The sequence below is a fragment of the Elephantulus edwardii genome, unplaced genomic scaffold, assembly GCF_000299155.1.
Source record: "Elephantulus edwardii isolate Elephantulus edwardi_28Jun2011 unplaced genomic scaffold, EleEdw1.0 scaffold00138, whole genome shotgun sequence".
NCBI lineage: Eukaryota > Metazoa > Chordata > Mammalia > Macroscelidea > Macroscelididae > Elephantulus > Elephantulus edwardii.
The window spans coordinates 1,720,904-1,742,459 of record NW_006399888.1 but is presented as its reverse complement, the minus strand read 5'-3'; the positions used below and the strand labels follow the sequence as shown (position 1 = coordinate 1,742,459).

Genomic DNA, 21,556 nt, shown 5'->3' with positions numbered 1-21,556 from the left:
TCCTGTGGCCAGGTGACACGATGCATGAGTAACATGTGTGAGTGTGACAGAGTCTCACATCACACGACACTCCCTCTACTCTACGCAGCCTCATGTTCCAACTGGGCTCTGAGTGGACCACGTCCACCTGAAGGATCTCAGGTCCAGCAGGCAGAGGCCTTCATCCCAGGGGGCTTCATGGTAGGGCAAACAGCCCTACCCATACTGAGGTGCAGGGACATCCCATCCAATAAGGCCCCTCCCTGTGGGGTCCAGCCAGGCCATAGTCCCCCCACCAGCCCACTCCTCACAGGAGAAGGTGATTAAAGAGGAAGAAAATGTAGGAGCTGAGGACAACTGAAGAGAGAGGCTGAGAAGCACAGAAAGGCAAGCCTCTTTTTTATTATCTTAAAATGCAAAGTATTGAAGGCACTTACAAGGACCAGGTGGAAAGGGCGGGGCTGCAGGGGAAGTCAGGAGGCAGAGGAAGAGGTAAGTCGGCGGGCCCCACGTGGTCTCGGGACCAGAATAAAAGCAACAGGACCAGGTCTGAGCCTGACAGGGCAACTAACGCTACAAAAGAGAAAACTCCATCCTACAGAGGGTTAGGCTAGGAGCACACAGCAGCAAGGGGCAGGGCTGGCAGTCACGAGTTAGTGGTTCTTGAAGGAACAGGCTCGGCAGTGAGGAAGGCCCTCAGGTCCCCTGCTGGAAGAGGTCTCGGTACATCTCAATGAGGCGGGCAGCCTCCCGCTGGCCAGAGAGTAGAGCACCATGGGTAGTGGAGTAGTACTTGCGGTGGGTGGCCTCCCCAGAGAACAGCACCTGCATGGGCTGGTGGGGGGAGGGGGAGTAAGGGAAGAGGAAAAGCAGCTGCCATCTGTCCCAGAGCCCAAATCCACGCTTGTGTCAGAGAGGAGACAGCAGGCACCTGAGATGCAGGTATTGCTGCTTCCAGAGGGTAAGGCATGCCCAAGCCACCTGGCCACCTTCCCCTGCTTCTTCCCCAAATATCCAGGCCTCTGATCTTTCTGCCCTGAGGCTGTTGAGAAATATGCCTTTGCATTCTCAAAAGCTCACTGTGTCTCTTACTAGAGAACTCAGACAAGCACTTTAACTTCCTTAAGCCTTGATTTTTCTCAACTGCAAAATGGGTTTATACCACCTCCTTCTGAGGGCAGCTGTGAAAGTTAAATGACATAATGTGTCAAAAACAATCAGAATCTGGAACAACATAAGCACTCAATAAAGCGAGGTGGTAGTTTAACAAACCTTTATGGAGCCCCTATTAGGGTCCTGGGACTGTTCTGGGCAGTTGGAAGAGAAAAGGTGACCGGGCGGCTGCTTTGAGGAGCTTCCATGCTGGTGGGGAAGCCAGACACGAAACCCAGTTACCAAACAGTGTCATGAGTGTTGGTATGCGTGTTGGGGCGAGGTGCCAGCCCGGAAGGAGGCCTACTGAGAGGGGGTTGTACAGCTTCCCAGAGGACAAGATGCGTGAAGCAGTTCTTGGAGGATGGGAGTGAACAAAACAGGCAAAGGCTATTTCAGGCAGAGGAGAAAAGAAGGTCAATAACACACCAGACCAGGCCTGGTTTGGGGGCCTGTGAGCACCTGGGTGCAGCCAAGGCCTAGCCTAGAGGGAGGGGTTATCCTGGGGGCATCAGAATGAAGCATAAAATTCTTGCATGCCACGCTTTCATTTTATCCCACTGCACCTCAATCTGGATGTGCAAAGGTACCATCAGAGATCCTGATAGAATGCAAATTTTAACTTCTGCAGGTCTTGGGTGGGGCCTGGGAGTATGCATTTCTAACAAGCTCCTAGGTGATACTGGTACTGGTGATGCTGTATCTTACAAACGAGGGACAACCAAGGTTGTTAAAGTGACTCCAGCCTCCATCCACTCTCCTTCCCCTCCTCCGTATCACAGCCCCGACCCAGTGCCACAGAGAATAAATGACCTGTCCCAGCCTCTCTAGCAACTAAGTACACATCATGGGATTAAATCCTGGCCAATGAGCACCTGACTTAGCTCCAAGGGTTCCCTTCTTCTGTGATCTGCTTCTTTCCTTCCTTCTAGCCTGAAACGCAGGCAGAATGGCCCTGGCCTCTGTAGCCCTACTGGGCCACAAGGTGACCTTGAAGATGACAGCCACACATAAACAGTACTGGGTCCTGATCCCTGTCTCCAGATATCCTTCTGGGTGAGAAAAGTAGGCTTCTATATTGTTTAAATCACAGTTGGTTTTGGTTTATTTCTATATTATATGCACTAAGCCTATTTGGTATAAGCGGCAGTGAGATTTACTCTTTGGGGAGGAGGGCTGTGGCAGTAGGAAGGGTCCTGTCTGGAGGCTTCATTCTCTTAAAGAGTATTTAAAACATTCTTTTCTTCCCTTAAGTATATAGCTGGGCATGACAGCAGACCACATTCTTCATCAATTACACCAAAGAATGGATTTCAGCACTACGTTATTGGATCTTATAAATCTGTTCTATATAGAAAATCTCAGGATGAGAAGATGTTAACAGGTTCAGCTGCTTGGTCCAAGTCTCTCCTGGGGTAACATCTAAAAAAGGCCTGGTGATCTGCTTCAAAACACTCAGCCACTGAAAAGCCTACAGAGACCGTTTCCACCCTGACACACATGAGGACATCATGAGTTGAAACTGACTCAAAAGCAACTGTTTTTTTTGTTTTACTTTGTTCTTATTGCATGCTCAGAGAAAAACCCAAAACTCATTCTGTGAGGGTGAAATGTAACTATTTTGGAGTGCGTGGCTGTGATAATCTGGGGAAGGGTCAGTATTTTCAGTGCTATGTTTCTAAAGCACATTGAGAAGCTTCCACTGAGTTTGTGTTGTTCATCTGAACTTTCAATCGTGATGGAAACAAACACCCCACAGCTATTAGTCCAATATGGCAGCCATCAGCCACGTGTCACTATGGAAAGGGACTAGTGCAACTGAGGGACTCAGCTTGTAACTTATTAAGTTAAATTTTAATTATTTATATTAACTTAAAATAAATGTGATTAACGACTCTCATAGTGGATAACACAGTCGTTAACTGTCCCATATTCATAACCCCAAGAGGTTAAGTTCTCAATTTGAATCCATCTTTTCTTCACTGTTAAGCACACACCTTCCTCTGGGTTTTTCTTTGATTAGAGGGGCCCCTTACTGCTTGTCTCCCTTTCCCACCCCTTCCTGAACACGTTTCTGCATCTCCTCACCAGACCCGACACCCCTATGTGGTGGCCATGCCCACTCTCACACCTGCACACATCTGACCCCACGCATACTCACCGCTGCCTTCGAGCTCTCTGTGTACGGCAGGGGCTTGGCCAGCTTCTCCACGTCTGCCCCGCTGGAGCCCACCTGGGTGTATGAATAGGAGCCGCGGAAGTAGGGGTTGCTTCCCCAGGCCGAGCGCAGGATTCGCCGAGGTTTAGGAATATTGGGGTTCCCTGTTGGGGAGTCAGAAGAGCCAAGGGAAGAGAGAATTAAGAAGTGGCTGCAAGTAGAGGGTATCACTGAGTGGACACCTCCCACCTGCAGCCTCCCCAGGGTCCCAGGGGCTCCGGGTGCATGTGAGTCAGGGAGCAGGAGGGATGTGAGGATGGGAAAAATGCAGAGAGGCTGGAGTTCAGCCAGCACACACTCCATGCCACCAGCAAACACTCCATCTCTCTAGGCCTTCACAGTTCCCTTCATTTAAAAAAAAAATTACTAGTAGTAATAGTATCTAAAAACATTGAAATTACTAATAATGTTTCTTCTTCTAACTTCAGGGTTTGGTGTGAGGCCTTTATGGAACAGTGAAGAGAAAAGGTTTAACTAAAAGGCTCAGACAGTAAGACACAAATCCAAAATTCAGGGAGACAGTTTAGATAAGAAATAAGCAAGTGGCGCTGCTGTCAGGGAGTTCCCCCATCGGCCTTAGAGAGAATAGACTACTGGTCTTGTTCAGTGTTTCAAGTCCAGACAGCACAGTCTGCAACTGAAAAAGGGCCAGGCTGAGATATGGAGCCTGGTGCCATCTCTCCCGGTGACCACCAAGCCCTCTGAGTCAGGGGACAGTCTGAGAGTAAGGACCCTTATCAGGAACTGCAAAGTCTCTTGTTAATGCAAAGGGTTAAGCATTTGGATACTAAGAGAAAGGCTAGTGGTTCGAATCCACCCAGAGGATGATTTGAAAGGCATCTCGGAAGAAAGGGCCTACAGTAAATCAACTTCCACAAACTCTGCTGTTACAGGCCCTAGGGGACACGATTCTCCTCTGACACACTGGGGCTTCCATGACTCAGAATCCACTCAACATCAGCTGGAGTCCCCCCTTCCCTACCCTAGAGGATGGGTGTCTGGGTAGGTTAAAGCACTTGGCAGCTAACTAACATGTGAGAGGGGTGGCATCCACCCAGAAACGTCTTGGGGTGGGGGTGGGGGGAATCTAGCTTGTGATCCATTAAAAAATTTAAAAAAAATAATAAAACTGGCCATTGAAATCCGTGCGGAGGGCAGTTCTGCTCTGACTCCCTCCACCCTGGATCCCCTAGATGGGGAGCGCACGCGGTGGCCCAGATGGGAGAGGCCGGCACCGGCCTGCACACACCCGTGAACTGGACGGGAAAGGCTGGGCACAGGGCTGCACACACCGTGAACTGGAGAGGCCAGCCCGGGCTGCATGCACCCGTGAACTGGAAGGGAGAGGCCGGGCCCTGGGGCCTGCACGCACCGTGAACTGGACGGGAAAGGCCGGGCACAGGGCTGCACGCACCGTGAACTGGATGGGAGAGGCCGGACAGTGCCTGCGTGAACTGGATGGGAGAGGCCGGGGCCAGGGCTGCACGCACCCGGATGGGAGAGGCCAGCCTGGGGCTGCACGTACCCGTGAACTGGATGGGAGAGGCCGGCCAATGCCTGCGTGAACTGGATGGGAGAGGCCGGGGCCGGGGCTGCACCCGTGAACTAGAAGGGAGGGGCCGGGCCCGGGGCCTGCACGCACCCGTGAACTGGCGCAGCATCTCCGTGCAGATCTCGGCCACCGCCTCGTCGTCGCACTGCTCCATGACCAGGGCCTCCTCGCCGCAGATCCAGCCACTCAGCACGTGGCCGTAGCGCTCAGGCGGGTAGAGCACATCGAAGCCGCAGATCTTGCGGTACCAGAGCTCGGGCGGGTAGGTGAGCGGCCGGCTCTCCGCCTCGTCCTCCCACACGAACTGCAGGCTGTTGCACTCGGGGCCCCAGAAGGGCTCCTCGAATTCCAGGAAGATCTTGTCGGTGGTGCCGATGCCCAGGCGGTGGATGGCGGCCACCTTGTCGGTGGGCAGGCCCGGCCGGAAGAAGGCGGCGTGCTGGCGCTTGAGCACGCCCAGTGACACGGTCACGATCACGTGGTCAGCGGGCAGCAGCTCGCAGTCCTCGCACTCCACCAGCACCGGCCACTGCGCGTCCTCGCCGCTGCCCTGCTGCCGGGGCTCCTCGGGCCCCTGCTCATCCCTCCGGGGCTCCTGGTTGTGGTCACCCTCCCGCCGGGGTTCAATCTCTGGACCCCGCGGGCGGGCCGAGGCCAAGTCCCAGTGCACACAGCGGACGGGCTTGCCCAGCTGGATGACGTGGGAGGGGATGCCCTCGGCCAGCAGCTCCACAACCCGCATGAAGCCCGAGGGGATGATGTGGTGGGCGCCGGGGATCTCCGTCCACTCCCCGAAGGCGCTCAGGGACACCTCGTCCATGCTGTGCGAGCTACTCTCACAGCTCTCCACCTGTGGGGGCCACCCAGAGAGGGGCCTGGTGAGCCCCAAGGCTGAGAAGAGGGAGGGGCAGAACCCCAGAGCAGCGCCACCCCCCTTGGACCCAGGCTCCCTCTTAACCACAGTTCCTCAGGCTGGCTTCTGCGCCACCAAGCTCTTTCAGCAGCCACGATACCTTCAGGTACTGCTGGATCATGGCGAGCTTCAGGCGCTTGGTGGCCTCTGGGTCGTCGGCGTCATTCCTGATGCGGTTGCGCACCTCCTCGCGGGTAAACACCCCCACACTGTTCTGACTCTCCGCATTGACTGGTTTACCATGGCGGAAGAACTCCTGGGTCAAGTTATAGACCTGCCAGAAAGACCCGGGATGCTGAACCACCCACTCTGCCCCACCCGGCCACCACCTTCTACCAAAGGCCCAAAATAAGCGCCATGTTTCCACAGTACAAGAAACATGTTGTGGTTGTTAGACACCATCAAGTCAAGTACAGGGAATCTTGTCCTATCCTTCATCTCTTGTCCTATCATTCATCATGCTCACAATCTGTCCAGTCCACTGAGGTAGTCACTATGTTAATCCCTCTTGTTGAGGGTCTTCCTCTTTGTGACCCTCCACCTTTCCAAGCATGATGTCTCTAACACAGAGTCACTGGATTGTTCCAGTGACGAATGCTAGAGCGTCAAATATATATTAATGAATAAAAAGGTCACTACACCCCAGGTGTGCTGTGTCCCTGAAATCTTTGCTGGATTAGAGTCACTGTCAAGGCAGTATGTACTGAGGGGACATCTTTGCCAGCTGGCCACTCTGTACTCCAGACACCATCCTTGAAAGCCACCTGGGCCAGTGAAGGAAGTGGGATTGGACCCATGGCTCAGAGCAGAGTGAAATGATGGTGGACAGGCATATGTGGGAAAGAAAACATCTCCCTCTGCAGCTCTGGTGGCTTAAGCCATAGACAGTTGCATTGCTAACCAAAAGCAACATCTCTCTGCTGGTTCAAAACCACCAGCAGTTCCTAACGACAAAGATGGGCTGTCTCCTCCCGAATGTGGTTTACAGCTTCTCAAAACCCACTGGAGGGTCAGTTATAAGTAGTTTCCAACTTGACTACAGAGAAAGAGCTGCAACTCCCATGGCCAAGTGCACATGCCTCTGGGTCCAAGCAAACACTGCCCTCTCCCATGACCCACACGTGCAGACACTTCGCTGCCACTCTTCCTGCCCAGCACATCCACTTGGCTCCCTCCCCAGGGGGCCATTGGAGCTGGGGCAGGCCAGCATTTGGGGAGAGGAAGCTGAAAGCCTCCTGAAATCAGATTTCTGTGGTGCTGCTCTGATCTACTAAATGCACCCCGTTACTGTGGGCCTCGAGAGCACGTAAGGGCAGAGACGTGAAGGAGAGGAACATAGGAGGCCCGAGTGTGTTAAGGAATGGAAAGACACCTCCCATTTCATCAACAGAAAAGGTAAACAGGCCTATGGCAAAGTCCTTCCACCTCCTCTTCCAGCACAGTGTATAATCCTGCAGGAAAGTGATCCAGAACTGGGGCAGCGGTGAGCTCCCCAGCCGGCAAGATCTAAGATCCAACATTTATTAACAAGCAGGGACAGGAGTCAGTGCTCTGTACCAGTCAAAGCTGTGATGGCAAACAAGATGGACAGTCCCAGCCCCTGCCCTCACTTGAACCAGAGAGATATTGGTAAGGGGGCTATCTGTACCCAGGGTGCTGTGAAAGAAAAGAACTAGGGTCCTATCCCAGGCCAGACAACCCCTAAGTAGATGGGGGACAAGCAGAACATGGCAGTGGAGTGACAGAAGTGTCTCAGAAGGAATAACAGACTCAATGCTCAATGACATAGAAGAGAAGTAAAGAAAGAGAGAAGGAGAAAGAGAGACAGAGAGAAACAGAGACAAAGATAGATGCATTCAGGGACCTGAAAAGTGGATAGCAGAGAGAGAACATGTGAGAGCTGACTTTGGGAAGACAGACGGGACGACAGAGGCCAGGGCTGGAGTACAGCAGACCAGAGAGTCAGGTCAAGGACTCTGGACTTTATCCAAGGCCTGCGACATAACTTTTGGAAAGCTGGGAGCAGGAAGGCAGCCAGGTCGCACCCTCGCTGCTGCTTCTCCTGGGACACTGGCAAATGTGACTCCTTGGCTGAACACCTGTGGCTGCAGCCGAATAATGGCAGGCTTCCCTCGCTAACGCGGGCTTGACTCAGCGCTCACACAGAACAATGTCTGTTCTGTAACTGAGCCCTGACAGAAGCCGTGGGCTGCAGAGGGGAGGGGGTGCACGGCCCACTGGCCGGCACATCCACCCCCACCCCAGGCCACTCCAGTCAAAGGAAAAGCCTCCATGTGAGAGGGAAACATGAATTAAACATGCCTCTGAGGTAGAAAGAAGAAAATGAACTAGATTGTTCGTCTTCCCTCTCTAGAGTCACAAGATGCTAGGCATTTGGCGTCCACCCGAGTCCTCCGCACATTCTTCACCCAGGACCACTGCCAAAGAACTGAACCTGCAACTTGCCCTCTCCTCCCTGGGTTTGCTTCCCTTGGGTGATAAACAACAGGGCAGCCAGTCCTTGGCTTCTGTTGACTAGAGGCCAAAATGTCCAACTGAGAGATTATCCATCTTTCTCTCTCGGTGGATTTGAACCACGTGCCTTTGGGATTGTAGGACATGCTTCTTACCATTAAGCCCCCAGAGCACCCCTCGTCAGCCAAGGAGTAACAGATTTAGTCTATCAACATGATTTGTTGTGTCAACCACTGGTAAGCCTTAACTTGGGTTTATCATATACACAACGTTTCCTGTCCTATGAACTGCTATCTTCCCCATGTGACCTCAGAGTAACGGGACAGGTGTGTGACAGCTAGCTAACAGAAATCATCCCAATTTCATGAAGCAGTTTTCCATCAGTTCATTTCAATTTTGCAACCTCACTAAGTAGGTCCACCTGTAAGCAGATGTCCTAGTGCTGCTGCTGCTGTTTCTCTGCCACTGCTTCTTGTCATCTGTGCCATCTCCAGTGCTAAAATTCTCCTTTCCCTCTTGAGACTTCACCAGAATTACTTTGCCAACTAACAGCTTCTGTAAGGCACTCTCCACATTCTAGGTACCTGTTAGAGCAGCACCCCCTGCCTGGTACCAAATTCTGTCTTAGTTATCAGTGCTGCTATAGCACTGACAGTGTTGCGACAGCAGGGACACCACAGATGGTGTACTTTGGCTCCTGCAGGCCAGATGTTCCTTGGTGATCTCTGTGTTCGTCATCTTCCCTGAGGTCAAGGAGCTTTGTGACACAGTGACCTGAGTTCCAAAGGACACACTCCACTACCAGACCCAAGACCTCGAATCTAACTGTTGTTAGGAGAGAGCCAGGCCTTGGAAAAGGACATCATGCTTGGGAAGGGTGAGAGTCAGTGTAAGAGAGGAAGACCCTCAATGAGAGGGACTGACATAGGCACTGTAAGAATGGGTTCAAGTGTATCAGAGATGAGAAGGACGGCGCAAGATAGGGCAGGGCTCAGAATCACTGATTAGTAATCATGTTGTTGTTGTGTGTTATTGAGTCAGAACCCACTCATAGCTGACCCTCTGGCGGGTTTTCAGAGGCAGTTAATCACACAGGAGGAGACTGCCCATCCTTCTCCCTCAGAACAGCTGGTGGATTGCATCACAGCTTCTTACTACTAGGGGCCAGACAGCACTTAAAACCCTAACAACCACTACCTACAGTTCTTTCCTGGTCATACTGAGGTCTGTTTCCCTCTTCAGCTCAGGTTCCTTCCCATTTCTCTTACAGCCTCCTCCTCCTTCAGCCATTAAGGAGTGTTGCATTCTACCTTTAGTTCTTTTACAACTATCTGGTGTATCAGATCACATGGGACTGTTACATCGCTGCCACATTATGTCATTACATTCATGTACTTTGCCAGCACACAATTCAGCCCATGAAACACAGCTCATAAATGGCAGAACTGAGCTTTGAATCTCAGCATCCTTAATAGAAATACCACGGGAACACTCCTTAGAAACTAGGCTAGCAAGACTTTGGATTATTTATGTGGACACATCGTCAGGAAAGACTACAGTCACTCGCTGTCCTCAAGTTGGAACTAACTCATGGCTGGCTCTCTGTTGGGTTGTCAAGGCTGGAACTAGCACAGGAGGAGACTGCCCATCTTGCTCCCACAGAGCCGCCAGTGGATTCGAACCATCAGAGGAGCACAGCCTCTGGGCTGGCAGCACAACGCCCTACAGACTATGCCACCAGAACTCTCTACGAAAAGACCAGTCACTAGGAAAAAAAGATACCATGTTTGGTAAAGCAGAAGAGTAGTAAAAATGATGAAAACCCTTAATGAGATGGACTCAGACATAACAACAAACAGAAAGACGGTGTAGGACTAGACAGCGTTTTCTTCTGTTATACACAAGGCGGTCATGAATTTGTGCCAACTCAACAGCAACTGACAAGTCTTGCTCTAGAGACCACTGTCTAAGACACTACTGAACAAACCGATTTATTTGTTAAAAAACAGAACACATTCATATAGTGTGGTCTTTCAAAGTCATCAGCTCAGACAAGGCTTCTGCTCACAGTGTATCTTTGGTGTGGCCTCCTGTGCTGGTCAAGAGCCAAAATACGAAATGTCTCTTGATCTCATCATTACCTTTCTTCCTTCTGACCCAAAGCATCACCATTCACCTCTCCAACCCCGTCCATCTCACTTGACTCACACTCTTACGTAGCATTCACATATCAAACCCACCAGCCAAAACTGATGATTTTCTTTAGAGGACATTTAAGAGGACAAGTCATGGATGCTGACAGTCATTCCCAAGGAGCATTCATACCCAAAAGAACCTGGGAATATGAATGGGTCGTCCTACAGGAAGGTCAATTATGATGAACAAGAGTTTTGCCTATTCATGAATAATTTAGTCTCTGCATACAAATGGCCTTGGATGAGAAAGAACATTTACCACCATTGGCCTGTGTACACAATGTATCTTGTGGGTGTATTCACAAGAGACCCTATGAAAAGTGTGGGTAAATGTGACAGATCTCGAGTTCAGTGGTTGTTCTGTGCAGTGTAGGAGCTACCCTAAAGCAAGTATCATTCTTCCCTTCCCATACCCAAGATATGTAGAAAAGGCACAATAGGTGTTTGCTGGCCAAACTACTGACCCAGAATGAAGAGCCATTATACTCTAAATGATACACTATTATAAGGGAAGACCTACACATTTTACCTTGCTTGTTCAATGAAGTTCACAGCACCACTGAAAGATATTAAATATTTTTAAGAATTTTAAAAGCTTCAATAAGACAAGGATATGTGCCACTACCAGTTCTATCCAACACTGTACTATAGATACTAGCCAATGCAATAAAGCAAGAAAAATAAACTAATGGTCTAAAGCTGTACTATCTAACACAGTAGTCATCAGATAAATTGAAATTGTTTAGCTCCCTAGTTTCACCTGCTATGTTTCAAGTTCTCAATATATGTTGTTTTATGTACTTTCAAGTCAGAATCGACTCATAGCTGAACCTCCAGTGGGTTTTCAGAAGCAGTAAAGTGGACAGGAAGAGACTGTCCATCTTTCTCCCATAGAGTGACGCAAAGATTCAAACCATCATTGGGTTGGCAATAATACTTCTTACCACTAAGCCACCAGAACTTTCTTACTATATAAAGATGAGGGAGCTCTGGTGGCCTGGTGGCAAGAAGCTGCGTTGCAATCCCAAAGGCATATGGTTCGAGAAGCAGGGGAAATCTCCTGCCAGTCAGTTCCAATTCGATAGTGCACAACAAGAAGGAAAATTTAAAAAAAATAATTTAAAATATATAAACACATATAAATGTAACTATTGTTGTTGTTGTTGTGTGCTATCAAGTTGGAGCTGACTCATGACTGCCCCTTGAGAGGGTTTTTAGAGACAATCTGTCCATTTGCTGTACAGAGGTAACTCATGGTTGCTTTGATGTTAAACACTGTTACACTGATGTGTTAAATGCAATAATGGTTACCCATGGTGGACAGTGTTTGGTGGCACTCCCCGACTGTAACAAGCTTGGAAGCAGGAGTAGCATCCACTTCCACAATAGCTTGCCTCCGGAAACTCTATGAACATGCAGAAACGATGAAAAGTTATACTAGTGTTCAGGTCTTTGGTTCATAGGGTCACTATGAGTCATCTATGACTTGATGGCACCTAACCCCAGCAATAAATCACACAGGAGACTTGCCCATCCCTCTGTGGGGCACCTGGTGGATTTGAACTCCAAGCCTTTGGAATAGCTTTTCACACTGGCCACCAGAGCTCCCTACACATGTGGCTAAATGACTACTGTATTGGACAGCACTGGTTTACAACATTTCTATCACTGCAGAAATTTCTATTGGCCAATGCTGGTCTGAAGATTTGAGAGGAACATACAGAATTCTCACACTTTTGTATAGGGTTATATACACAAGGCCCAAAAATATTATTAGAATATAAATTTATATAATTAATCATTATTAAGAGAAAGATAATTTAGCAAGAGAGTGAAAAATTAACACGTAAATACCAATTCTATTTCTTTATACTAAGAACAAATAATTAGAAATTAAAGTTTAAAAGGTTATAATTTTACAATGGTATCCAGAACATAGACTCAACCATTCAACCCAAGATATTGAAGGTCTTTGTCAAGACATATTTAATCATGTTTGGCATTAATCTCTTGCCTGGTATTTCTCTATTCTTCATCTTCATTTTGGCTGCTAATTGGCCTGCTTTTCCAAATGCAGGGTCCAGAAAGCAAGACATAACCAGGATCACAAGAAAAATGCCAGCAGAACCACCCGACTCCCCCAACACTGCTGGGGTGCTTCTAGGCCCCAACTCCCTGTGCTCAGCTGCCGAGCTCACACCTCACCTCGTTGTATAAATCACTGAATTCCTCAACCACGTCCTTGGGGATCCTGCGGCCGTGGTTGGTAAGGTAGCAGGCCACACCATTCTTGGAGTAGAGGCTGATGCGGCCCACACTGCGCTCCCCATCCGTTGTCTCTTCCAGGAGGCCATTGGCTTCTGCTAGATGATAGATGGGATTCCCATGGGAGCCATGGATCCAGGTGGCTCCCAGCTCAAAGGTAGCGCGTCCTGCTGGGGACAATCACAGGTCCTTAGAGTGGCTGGCCCTTCCAAGAGAACTTTCTTACCTTCCCTCCTCCAGAAGGCTCTATCCACCTACTCCCACGACAGGGCAGAAAGGGGGCCAAGGTCCTTCTCTGGACACCAACCAAAGTCTTCAGTGAAAAGTTCCAGTGGAAGGCACATGTGCAAGCCAATGGATTTGCTTTTCACTTGTTGTTTTTTTCAATAAATAAAAAAATTAAATTTTTATTGTGTATTGGTTTGCTTACAAAATTCGCATATATTATGTTTCATATATCCTTCATTCACATTGTGTTGCATACAATTATTCCCATTCATTATATTTTATACAGTGCAACATCTCTGAACTATGCCCATCACTGATTGCCCTGTCTTTCCAAATCCCCACTGGATCTTTCCCATTTCTTAACCTACTCCTCCTATCACCCACCAAATTGTGTGACTCTAGGATTTCCCCCTGCTCATCCTACCCTCCCCGCCTTGGGTCCTTATACTAGTTATCTTTCTATTTCTACAATAATGGTCTTATGAAGTATTTGTCCTTATAGGACTGAGTTAGTTCACTCGGCATAATGCTCTCCAGTCCCCCCTAAGATAGGTAGTGATTTTCAAAATTGTTCCTCCTGATCACTTGTGATAACTGATGGCTCTTCTCTTCAGAGACTTCTTTATTCTAAATTAAACCCCAGAGACCAGGCCATCCTTCCTCATTGATGCCTCCCAACGAGGGAATAATGGGGGCACCTGAGGGTATAGTAGTCCCAGTGAGGAAAGTGCAACTACACTGGCTGTGCCTGCTATCCCTAACATCCTCCTCATCTGGGCCTGCTCCAGTTGTTAATGCCAGTGACCCTAGAGTTGGTCCTCCTTGACATGAAAAGAGGATGAAAGGGTGAGAAAAATGGGGTTGCTTTCATAATTAAAAAAATCATTTCTACATCCATCATGAAATACAATGCGGTGAGTGAAAGGATAATATCCATACACATACAAGGAAGCCCAGTGAATACCACAACCATTCAGCACCAACAACTAGAGCCAAAAAGAAGGAAATAGAAGATTTCTACCAGTTTTTGCAGTCAGAAATTGATCAAACATGCAATCAAGATGCATTGATAATAATGGGTGACTGGAATGCAAAAGTTGGGAATAGAGAAGTATCCATAGCTAGAAAACATGGACTTGGTGACTGAAATGAGGCTGGAGAAAGAATGACAGAATTCTGCACATTTAATGATTGATTTACTGCAAATACCTTTTATAAGAAACATAAACGTAGGCCCTATACACATGGATTTCACCTGATGGTATGCATAGGAATCAAATCTATTACATCTGTGGAAAGAATCACTGGAGAAGCTCAATGTGCTGATTGTGGACAGACCACCAACTGCTCATATGCAAGCTGAAGTTGAAGAAAATAAAATAAAACAAAATCCACAGGAACCAAAATTTGACCTTAAGTCTATCGCACTCAAATTTCATAACCATCTCAGGGACTGGTCTGAGGCCTTGCACACCAATGAGCACAGACCAACAGAGCTGCCGGAGGATGTCAGGAAGAATGCAAAAGGTCATTACATAGGCAGAAGAGGAAGAAAAGACCAAGATGGATGTCAGATGAGACTCTGAATATTGATTAGAGCGCCGAGAGGCCAAAGCTAGAGAAAGAAATCAAGAAATTAAAGAGCTGAACAGAAAATGTCAAAGGGCAGCTTGGGATGACAAAGCAAGGTATTATAATAAAATGTGCAAAGAGCTGGAGTCAGAAAAAGTCAAAAAGGCCGAACTCATTCAGCAGTTCTTAAGCTTAAGGAATTGAAAAACAAATTCAAACCACGAATGGCATCCTTCAATATGGATTGAAGCTCAACATCAAGAAAACAAAGATTCTCACCACTAGGTCAATTGGCAGCATCATAATGGATGGTGAAGAGAACTGAAATAGTTAACAAGTTTTAGTTTGCTTGGCTCCACAATCAACACTCTTGGTACCAGCAACTAGGAAATCAAGAGACAAATTTCATTAGGAAAGTCAGCTGTCAGGGACCTCTCCAGAGTACTGAGGAGCAATGAGGTCAGGCTGGAGACTAAGGTGCACCTGATCCAGGCCATAGTCTTCACAACTGCATGCTATGCGTCAGAGAGTGGGACAATGACTAGAGAGACGAGAGAAAGAGAATTGATGCCTTTGAGCAGTGGTGTTGGAGAAGAGTATTGAATATATCACGGATTGCTAGAAGAGCAAATAGGTTTGTCCAGGAGAAAGTGAAGCTGGGCTGCTCCTTGGAGTCAAGGATTCTGAAGCTTTGTCTGGCATACTTTGGGCCTGTTGCAAGGATGGACCAGTCCTTGGAAAGGGACACCATGTTTGGAATTGTGGAGGGACAGCACAGTAGAGGAAGACCCTTGCTGAGATGGATTGATTCAGTGACTGGGGAAATGGAGGTAGGTGTGTTAGAGACAGTGAGGTTGGCACAGGATAGAGCAGGGTTTAGAGTTCTTGTACACAGGGTCACTACTGAGTCACAAGTGACTCCACAGCACATAACAACAACAACAACAAGATGAAAAGCTCAGTTCCAGCTCAGTCCAGGACAGAGGGGGAAAGGGCAAACATTTCTGTTTAGAATATTCCTCCCCCACGCTATCTATCACTTAGGATTCCTGGGCAAATGTTATGGTCTGATCCTTTGGCACAGGTTATGACACCGTGAGAGCCGCTCCTGCTCCAAGCTGAGGCAGGCATGGAGGCTCATTCGAACAAGCCATCTACAGCCTACGCACCAGATGCTCTGGGTCACAATTTATTTGCTCCTCTGATGAAGACATTGTGTCTAGTTCATAAAGAAGTTGAAAGAATGAAAAAAAAATTAAGAAAAGAGAGATGGAGAGAGAATAGATGGGAATGTGTGTGTTTGGTTTTCGGTTTGGGTCCTTTTTTAAATTTTATATTGGTTTGTACACAAAATTGGTATGCACTGTGTTTCATTTGTGTACATTGTGTTTCACACATTCTGGTTTGGGTAATTTTTATTATTATTATTATTATTATTATTCCTGAGAGCAGGGCCCCTCAGATTCCCAGGTGTCAAAGGTCCTGGTGGGCACTGTGTCCTCAGGGGTGACTGAAGCCCAGTGTTAGACATCACAGGGGCTTTGGGACATGATTCAAGATACCATGTCTACTATTTTTTGCCAAGAAAAATAATCTCCCATCACTGTAGGACTTTGTAAGAGGTAGAGTCTATTACCCTCTCCCACAAATGAACAGAAATCAGTGAAAGTGACACTATGTGACTTCAGAATCTAGACCTCAAGTGGCCTGTAGTTTTCACTCTCATACTCTCAGAATGTGACCGCCCTGGAAAGAAATCAGGTTCATTCTGCAATCAATGGCCAGTGCCAGTCCCCAGACCAGGATAAGGGTCTCCTGAGCAAACCAGACCCAGTCAAGTCAGCAGGTATCAGCAGCTGCATGAGCAAGTCCAAGTGAGAACAGGAGAAGAACGACCTGACGAAACCCTGCCCAATTTCTGATGCACAGAACTGCAAGCAAGTAGTGCTGGTTTAAGCTACTGTTGTTGCGATGGTCTGCTCTGCAGTCATGGCTATCAGATGCACAATACAGACACTACTGCCTACACCAGGAACTTGGCATTCCTCTTTTTGTGCCTCCCTCTCCTGAGAAACTTCTAATCAAACCACCATTGTGTATACTTGCCACAAAAAAAAAAAGGAAAACACTATCAACCTCCTCTAAGTACAGCAAGACAGAATTTCCAGGGGGCCTCTGGAAAAAGATAGGGATGTGTAGATTACTTTGAGGGAACCCAATGCTGAAAACCCAATGTCCTGCCTCCAGGGGGTTCCTGATGGATACTGAGGGCATATGATTATTTTCCTTTAGAGGCTCAGGCTTCACAGCTGTTCTGGTGTCAGGAATAATTTTATTTTTTCAGTTGTTGGGTCAAGGACCAGGCTAGATGCTTCTGGGAAGAGATTCTGCAGATGTGATTAGCATTCACAATTGGCTAGCTTTAAGTAGATTATTCTCTATAGTGTAGGTAGATCTCATCCAATAACATGAGCAGTTTAGAGCAAAAACGGAGGTTTCCTGAGTAAGAAGGAATTCCACTTGATTCCTCCTAAGTTTCCAGCCTGCAAGCCTGCCCGATAGATCCCAGACTAATCAACCTCCTACAATATTCAATTGTGTGACACAATTCCATAAAATCAACCAGAATCTATTACCTATTTTTAAGTACCATCTAGAGGGATCAGGCCTTGGAGAGGAATCTCATGCTTGGGAAGTGGGAGGGACAGTGCAAGAAAGGAAGACCCTGGATGAGACGGATTGACTCAGTGTTCTGGGGTAATGGGGGTAAGTGTGTTGGAGACAATGAAATTGGCTCAGGATAGAGAAGAGTTCAGAGCTGTTGTACATAGGGTCACTATGAGTTGCTAGTTACTCAACGGTACATAACAACAACCTAACAGTCAGAACCTACACATGACTGAACCCTCAGCAGGTTTTTATATGTTGTAAGTTACACGGGAGAAGAAGGCCCGACTTTCTCCCTCAGAGCACCTGGTGGATTAAAATTACGTGCCTTTGGGTTTGCAGCGTAACTCCTTACCCACCAAAGTTCCCTGCAAGTGTGTGTGAATCCGAAGACAACCAGTTCAAGTCCACTAGCTGCTCTGCAGGAGAAGGATAGGCTATCTTCTCCTGTGCAATTAACCTTTGAAAACACACCTGAGGGTCAGCTACAGCTATGAGCCAGTTCTAACTTGCTAGGACAAAACAACATCTCCAATATATACTCTGTGTGTGTGTGTGTGTGTGTGTGTGTGTGTGTGTGTGTGTGTGTGTGACACCCTCACTACCACTGTGTCAGAACTGACTCATAGCAAACCATCTACTGGGTTTCTGAAATTGTAAATTGCCCAGGAGGTGACTGCCCATATTCTCATAGGAAATTCTCCAGCTGGTGAATCTGAACCCCTAAGAGGCACAGCCTTTGAGTCAGTAGCACAAATCTCTACATGACAGAGAGAGAGAGAAGAGAGACAGAATCTCCTGTTCACTGTTTCTCTGAGAATCCTGCTGTGCGTCCCCAATAGGAAAAAAGGACCAGCCCCTGAGGGAGACCCAAACCCTCCCCAGTGCTTGGCAGCAAGCTCTAAGTCACAGTCAGTGGTCAGAGCTGGGCTAATGCCCAGGTATGGAGCGCTTCCTGGCTCCAGTCACTCAGCAAAAGCAGGGCTGGAGCGAGCACTAGAGATCAGGAGCACGTCATCACCCCTCCAGCCCACAGCTCCGGGCCCTGCAAAGTGGTGGAGAGCCCCAGAGCCAGACTCCACACACCTCACGGGCTCTTATCCCAGCCCCACTCCTGCCCGCAGTGGGACCTAGCCATGGTCTCCACACCAGCTCCTCTGAGACTCCAGCCCTCAGCCCTGTACATCCATAGCTGCCATCTTGCCCACAGACCAGATTTTGATCCTCTGCATCTACACTGTGACATCCTGCACAGATGTCTCTCACCTCTCGAAGCAGGGCTCTGTCTCCATCTTCCAGACACATCTCCTTCCCAGTTTATCAATCCCTCCTCACCTCCTGCCAACCCCACCTCATCCACAGTCCACCCATCCCCACCACCCATCTAGGAAGCCACCCCTCGGGGCTATGAGCCCTCTGCCTCCTGTCACCCCGCCTCCACAGCTTCACTGCCTCTCGTCACCATCCCATTGCATGGCACATCTCTGTGGAGCCAAGTGTCATTGTGCCCTCTGCTGCTATGTCAGCCCTGACTGTCCCATCATAACCATGCATGGAGCCAGCCCCCTTCCCTGGGGCTCCCGTCCAGCCCACTGGGGTTGAGCACACACTTGCCCACCGGCCACCAAGGGTCTCAAGCACGTTGGACTAGGTCTGAGCTCTTTCAACTCCACTATCTGACACACTGTGCTGGGGGAAAGAAAAGCAACATTACATACAGCTTCGAGGGGGAGATGCTGAATGAGATCAGAGTTTTTGCAGGAAGATAAGTCCCCAGTGTGTCTGGAAGCCTGGCCTGCCTTGAGCCTGACCATCTACCTCCTGCCAATCAACAAGAGGGCACAGTATCTGGTGGGCTCTGCTGCCTGGCTCAGGAACAGACATAGTCACAAAATAAAGCCCATACATTGCAGATCAGAATGTTGTCCACCCTGTCATTTCCTGACGCCCTCCCCACTTGGCTTCTCAGTGGTCAGAAGCATTCCCCTGCAGGTGACCTCCAGCAGCATTTCCAGTAAATTCCACACTTCCAGGAGTCCCTGGCAAAATCTGTCCACCCGAGGCCCCGAGGCCCAAACCCTATCACCTCCCCTGAGCTGTGTCCCAGGGCCAGTGCTCAGTCACAACACACTAATGCTCACATGAGAAGTAACAACAAATGGCAATCAGTGTGTTACACTTCTGGAAAACGGTAACAGGCCTCTCTGGGGCAGAGGACTGGGTTCTGAATGTCCCCCACTCTCCAGAACACTGTGCACCCCAAGTCCTGTCCAAGCCAGTGTTCTCCTAAAACAGACACCAGAGTCTCGTTTTCTACTCAGCTAGCAGGGGGCGTCATGGGCATGGACCCCAGGGGAGGTGTTACAGGGAGGAGATTTCAGGCTCACTAAGGGCTGGTGGTGCTGGGACCTGAGGTGACCTCCATGGGGGGCTGGGGCTGGGAGGGCGGCACTCACCAAGTTTCACGCTCTGCACACGGCCTCCGATACGGCTGGACGCCTCGAGCACAGTGACATCCGTGAAGCCCTGCTCCAGAAGCGCTTTGGTCGCAGCCAGGCCAGCCAAGCCGGCGCCGATCACCACCACACGAGGCTGTCCCCTTCTCCGCAGGCCACGACTGAGAGGGTCATCCGCACTGTCGCCACTGGATTCACAACTTTGCATACCGTCCGCACTCGCCTCCTAGAAACCTGGAGGGGGTGATGCTGAATGTCACCCAGGTCACCTTCACCTCCTGCCCACCCCGAGGGACCCCCAGCTGGAGGAGGTGGGGGGTGATGCTGAATGTCACCTGGTCACCTTCACCTCCTGCCCGCCCCAGGGACCCCCAGCTAGAGGAGGTGGGAGGTGTCGAATGTCACTGGGTCACCTTCACCTCCTGCCCACCCCGAGGGACCCCCAGCTGGAGGAGGTGGGGGGGATGCTGAATGTCACCTGGTCACCTTCACCTCCTGCCCACCCTGAGGGACTCCCAACACTCCCATTCCCAGGGGACCTGGACAAAGGTGATCCATCGTCACAGGATGCAGAGAAGTATGAGGGATGAAGGAAAAGAAGGAAGGAGGGGCAAGAAAATAGAACTGAAAGGTAAGGGAGGTGTATTTGGGGTACCTCCCAGCAAATAGGAATGCTAGAAAGCCACCCCAAGTGTCTGAAAACCTTCAACCACACCCAGACCCACGAGGTTCTGTCTCCTCATGACTGACAATCCCAAGACAAAGGAGAGAGCCGAGGAAATGTCAGAGAGCAGCGGCGATGCTGATGATCCTGGGTCAGTGGCCCAATACCGCACCTGTGGTCCAGCTGACACCAAGCCACAACCCCACGGTGTTCACACCGACCCCAGCATGCTCACACGCAGACTGGCCACTCTGCCACTGCCTCTCTCCCAGGCTCTTTCCCGACCTTCTCTCTGCTGTGCCCCTTCTCTTGTCCTCCAGCTTTCTGTTGGACTTTGACAGCCTCGATAAGGTGGCAATTTGGTGGGCAGGACAGGCTTCCATCCTCCACTCCTCCCCCACCCCAGAAAGTGCCACGAGGCTGGTGTCGAGTGAGCCTCTGCTATTCCGGGTAGGTCTCTGGTTGCTTCTTCTGACCACCCAGCCCCTCAGTCACCACAAAACAGCAAGAAGCCCAGGAAACAGTGGGCCGCGAGGGCCTGTGAGCCCGGAGGGCAGACATCAAATTGACAGTTACATTAAGCCAGCTCACTCTGAGACGCCAGGCTAGGGAGCTGACAGCCAGGAGTTCTTCCCAGAGTGGCCACTGAGGACTTAGAGGTGTCTGGGGGTCATCCTGGAGGGGAGGAGAACTCAGCACCAGACCTGCACCTATTTCTCCTCCGCCAAGACACTTACATGCCAGCGGCCTTTGCTGATGTTTCGATGGAGAAGCTGCCAATTTTATTAGAATGCAAGAGATCCTGCAAGATTTAGGTTGGAAGGTGGGTGCAGGGCTGTTATCGCGTGCTGTTAACTCATGGCTGATGCGCCAGTGGGTTTTCAGAGGCTGTAAAATTGCAGGGGAGGAGACTTCCCATCTTTCTCCCAAAGGGAAACCTGGGGACTTGAACTAAGTGCCTTTGGATTGAATCACAACTCCTTACCACTAAGCTGCCTGAGCTCCCTGGGTACAGGGCATCCATCTTATTAAAGTTGGGTGTAGTGTTGTGATGCAGCAAAGATATCCCAGAGAAATAGTGCATTCCACCAAATGGACACATTCAAGAATGTTCACAGCCGGCATTTGGACAAGAACAAACTGGGAGGAGGGTAGAGAGAATAGTGCAACAATGAATGAGTGGAAGCCCAAAATCTCTGTAAATGTTTATGAAAATTAAT

At 49.3% G+C, this 21,556-nt stretch overlaps 1 protein-coding gene across 5 annotated transcripts in view; it reads right to left on the bottom strand.

Annotated features, from left to right (window-relative positions):
- Positions 1-340: 340 nt before the first annotated feature.
- The window catches only part of SMOX (spermine oxidase), a 51,039-nt gene continuing 29,823 nt past the window's right edge, over positions 341-21,556 (bottom strand). Inside the window, exons 1-8 of one of the 5 annotated variants that reach the window (XM_006894218.1) lie at positions 19,673-19,880; positions 12,690-12,916; positions 5,915-6,088; positions 5,519-5,751; positions 4,992-5,359; positions 3,293-3,453; positions 1,252-1,341; positions 676-813 (exon numbers count right to left, since the gene is read on the bottom strand). In XM_006894218.1, the coding sequence (XP_006894280.1) occupies positions 676-813; positions 1,252-1,341; positions 3,293-3,453; positions 4,992-5,359; positions 5,519-5,751; positions 5,915-6,088; positions 12,690-12,916; positions 19,673-19,880 (1,599 nt within the window). Of the gene's footprint in view, positions 814-1,251; positions 1,342-3,292; positions 3,454-4,991; positions 5,752-5,914; positions 6,089-12,689; positions 12,917-19,672; positions 19,907-21,556 lie in introns of those variants that run through there. The other 4 variants (XM_006894216.1, XM_006894219.1, XM_006894217.1 and 1 more) reach the window with 4 other exon arrangements.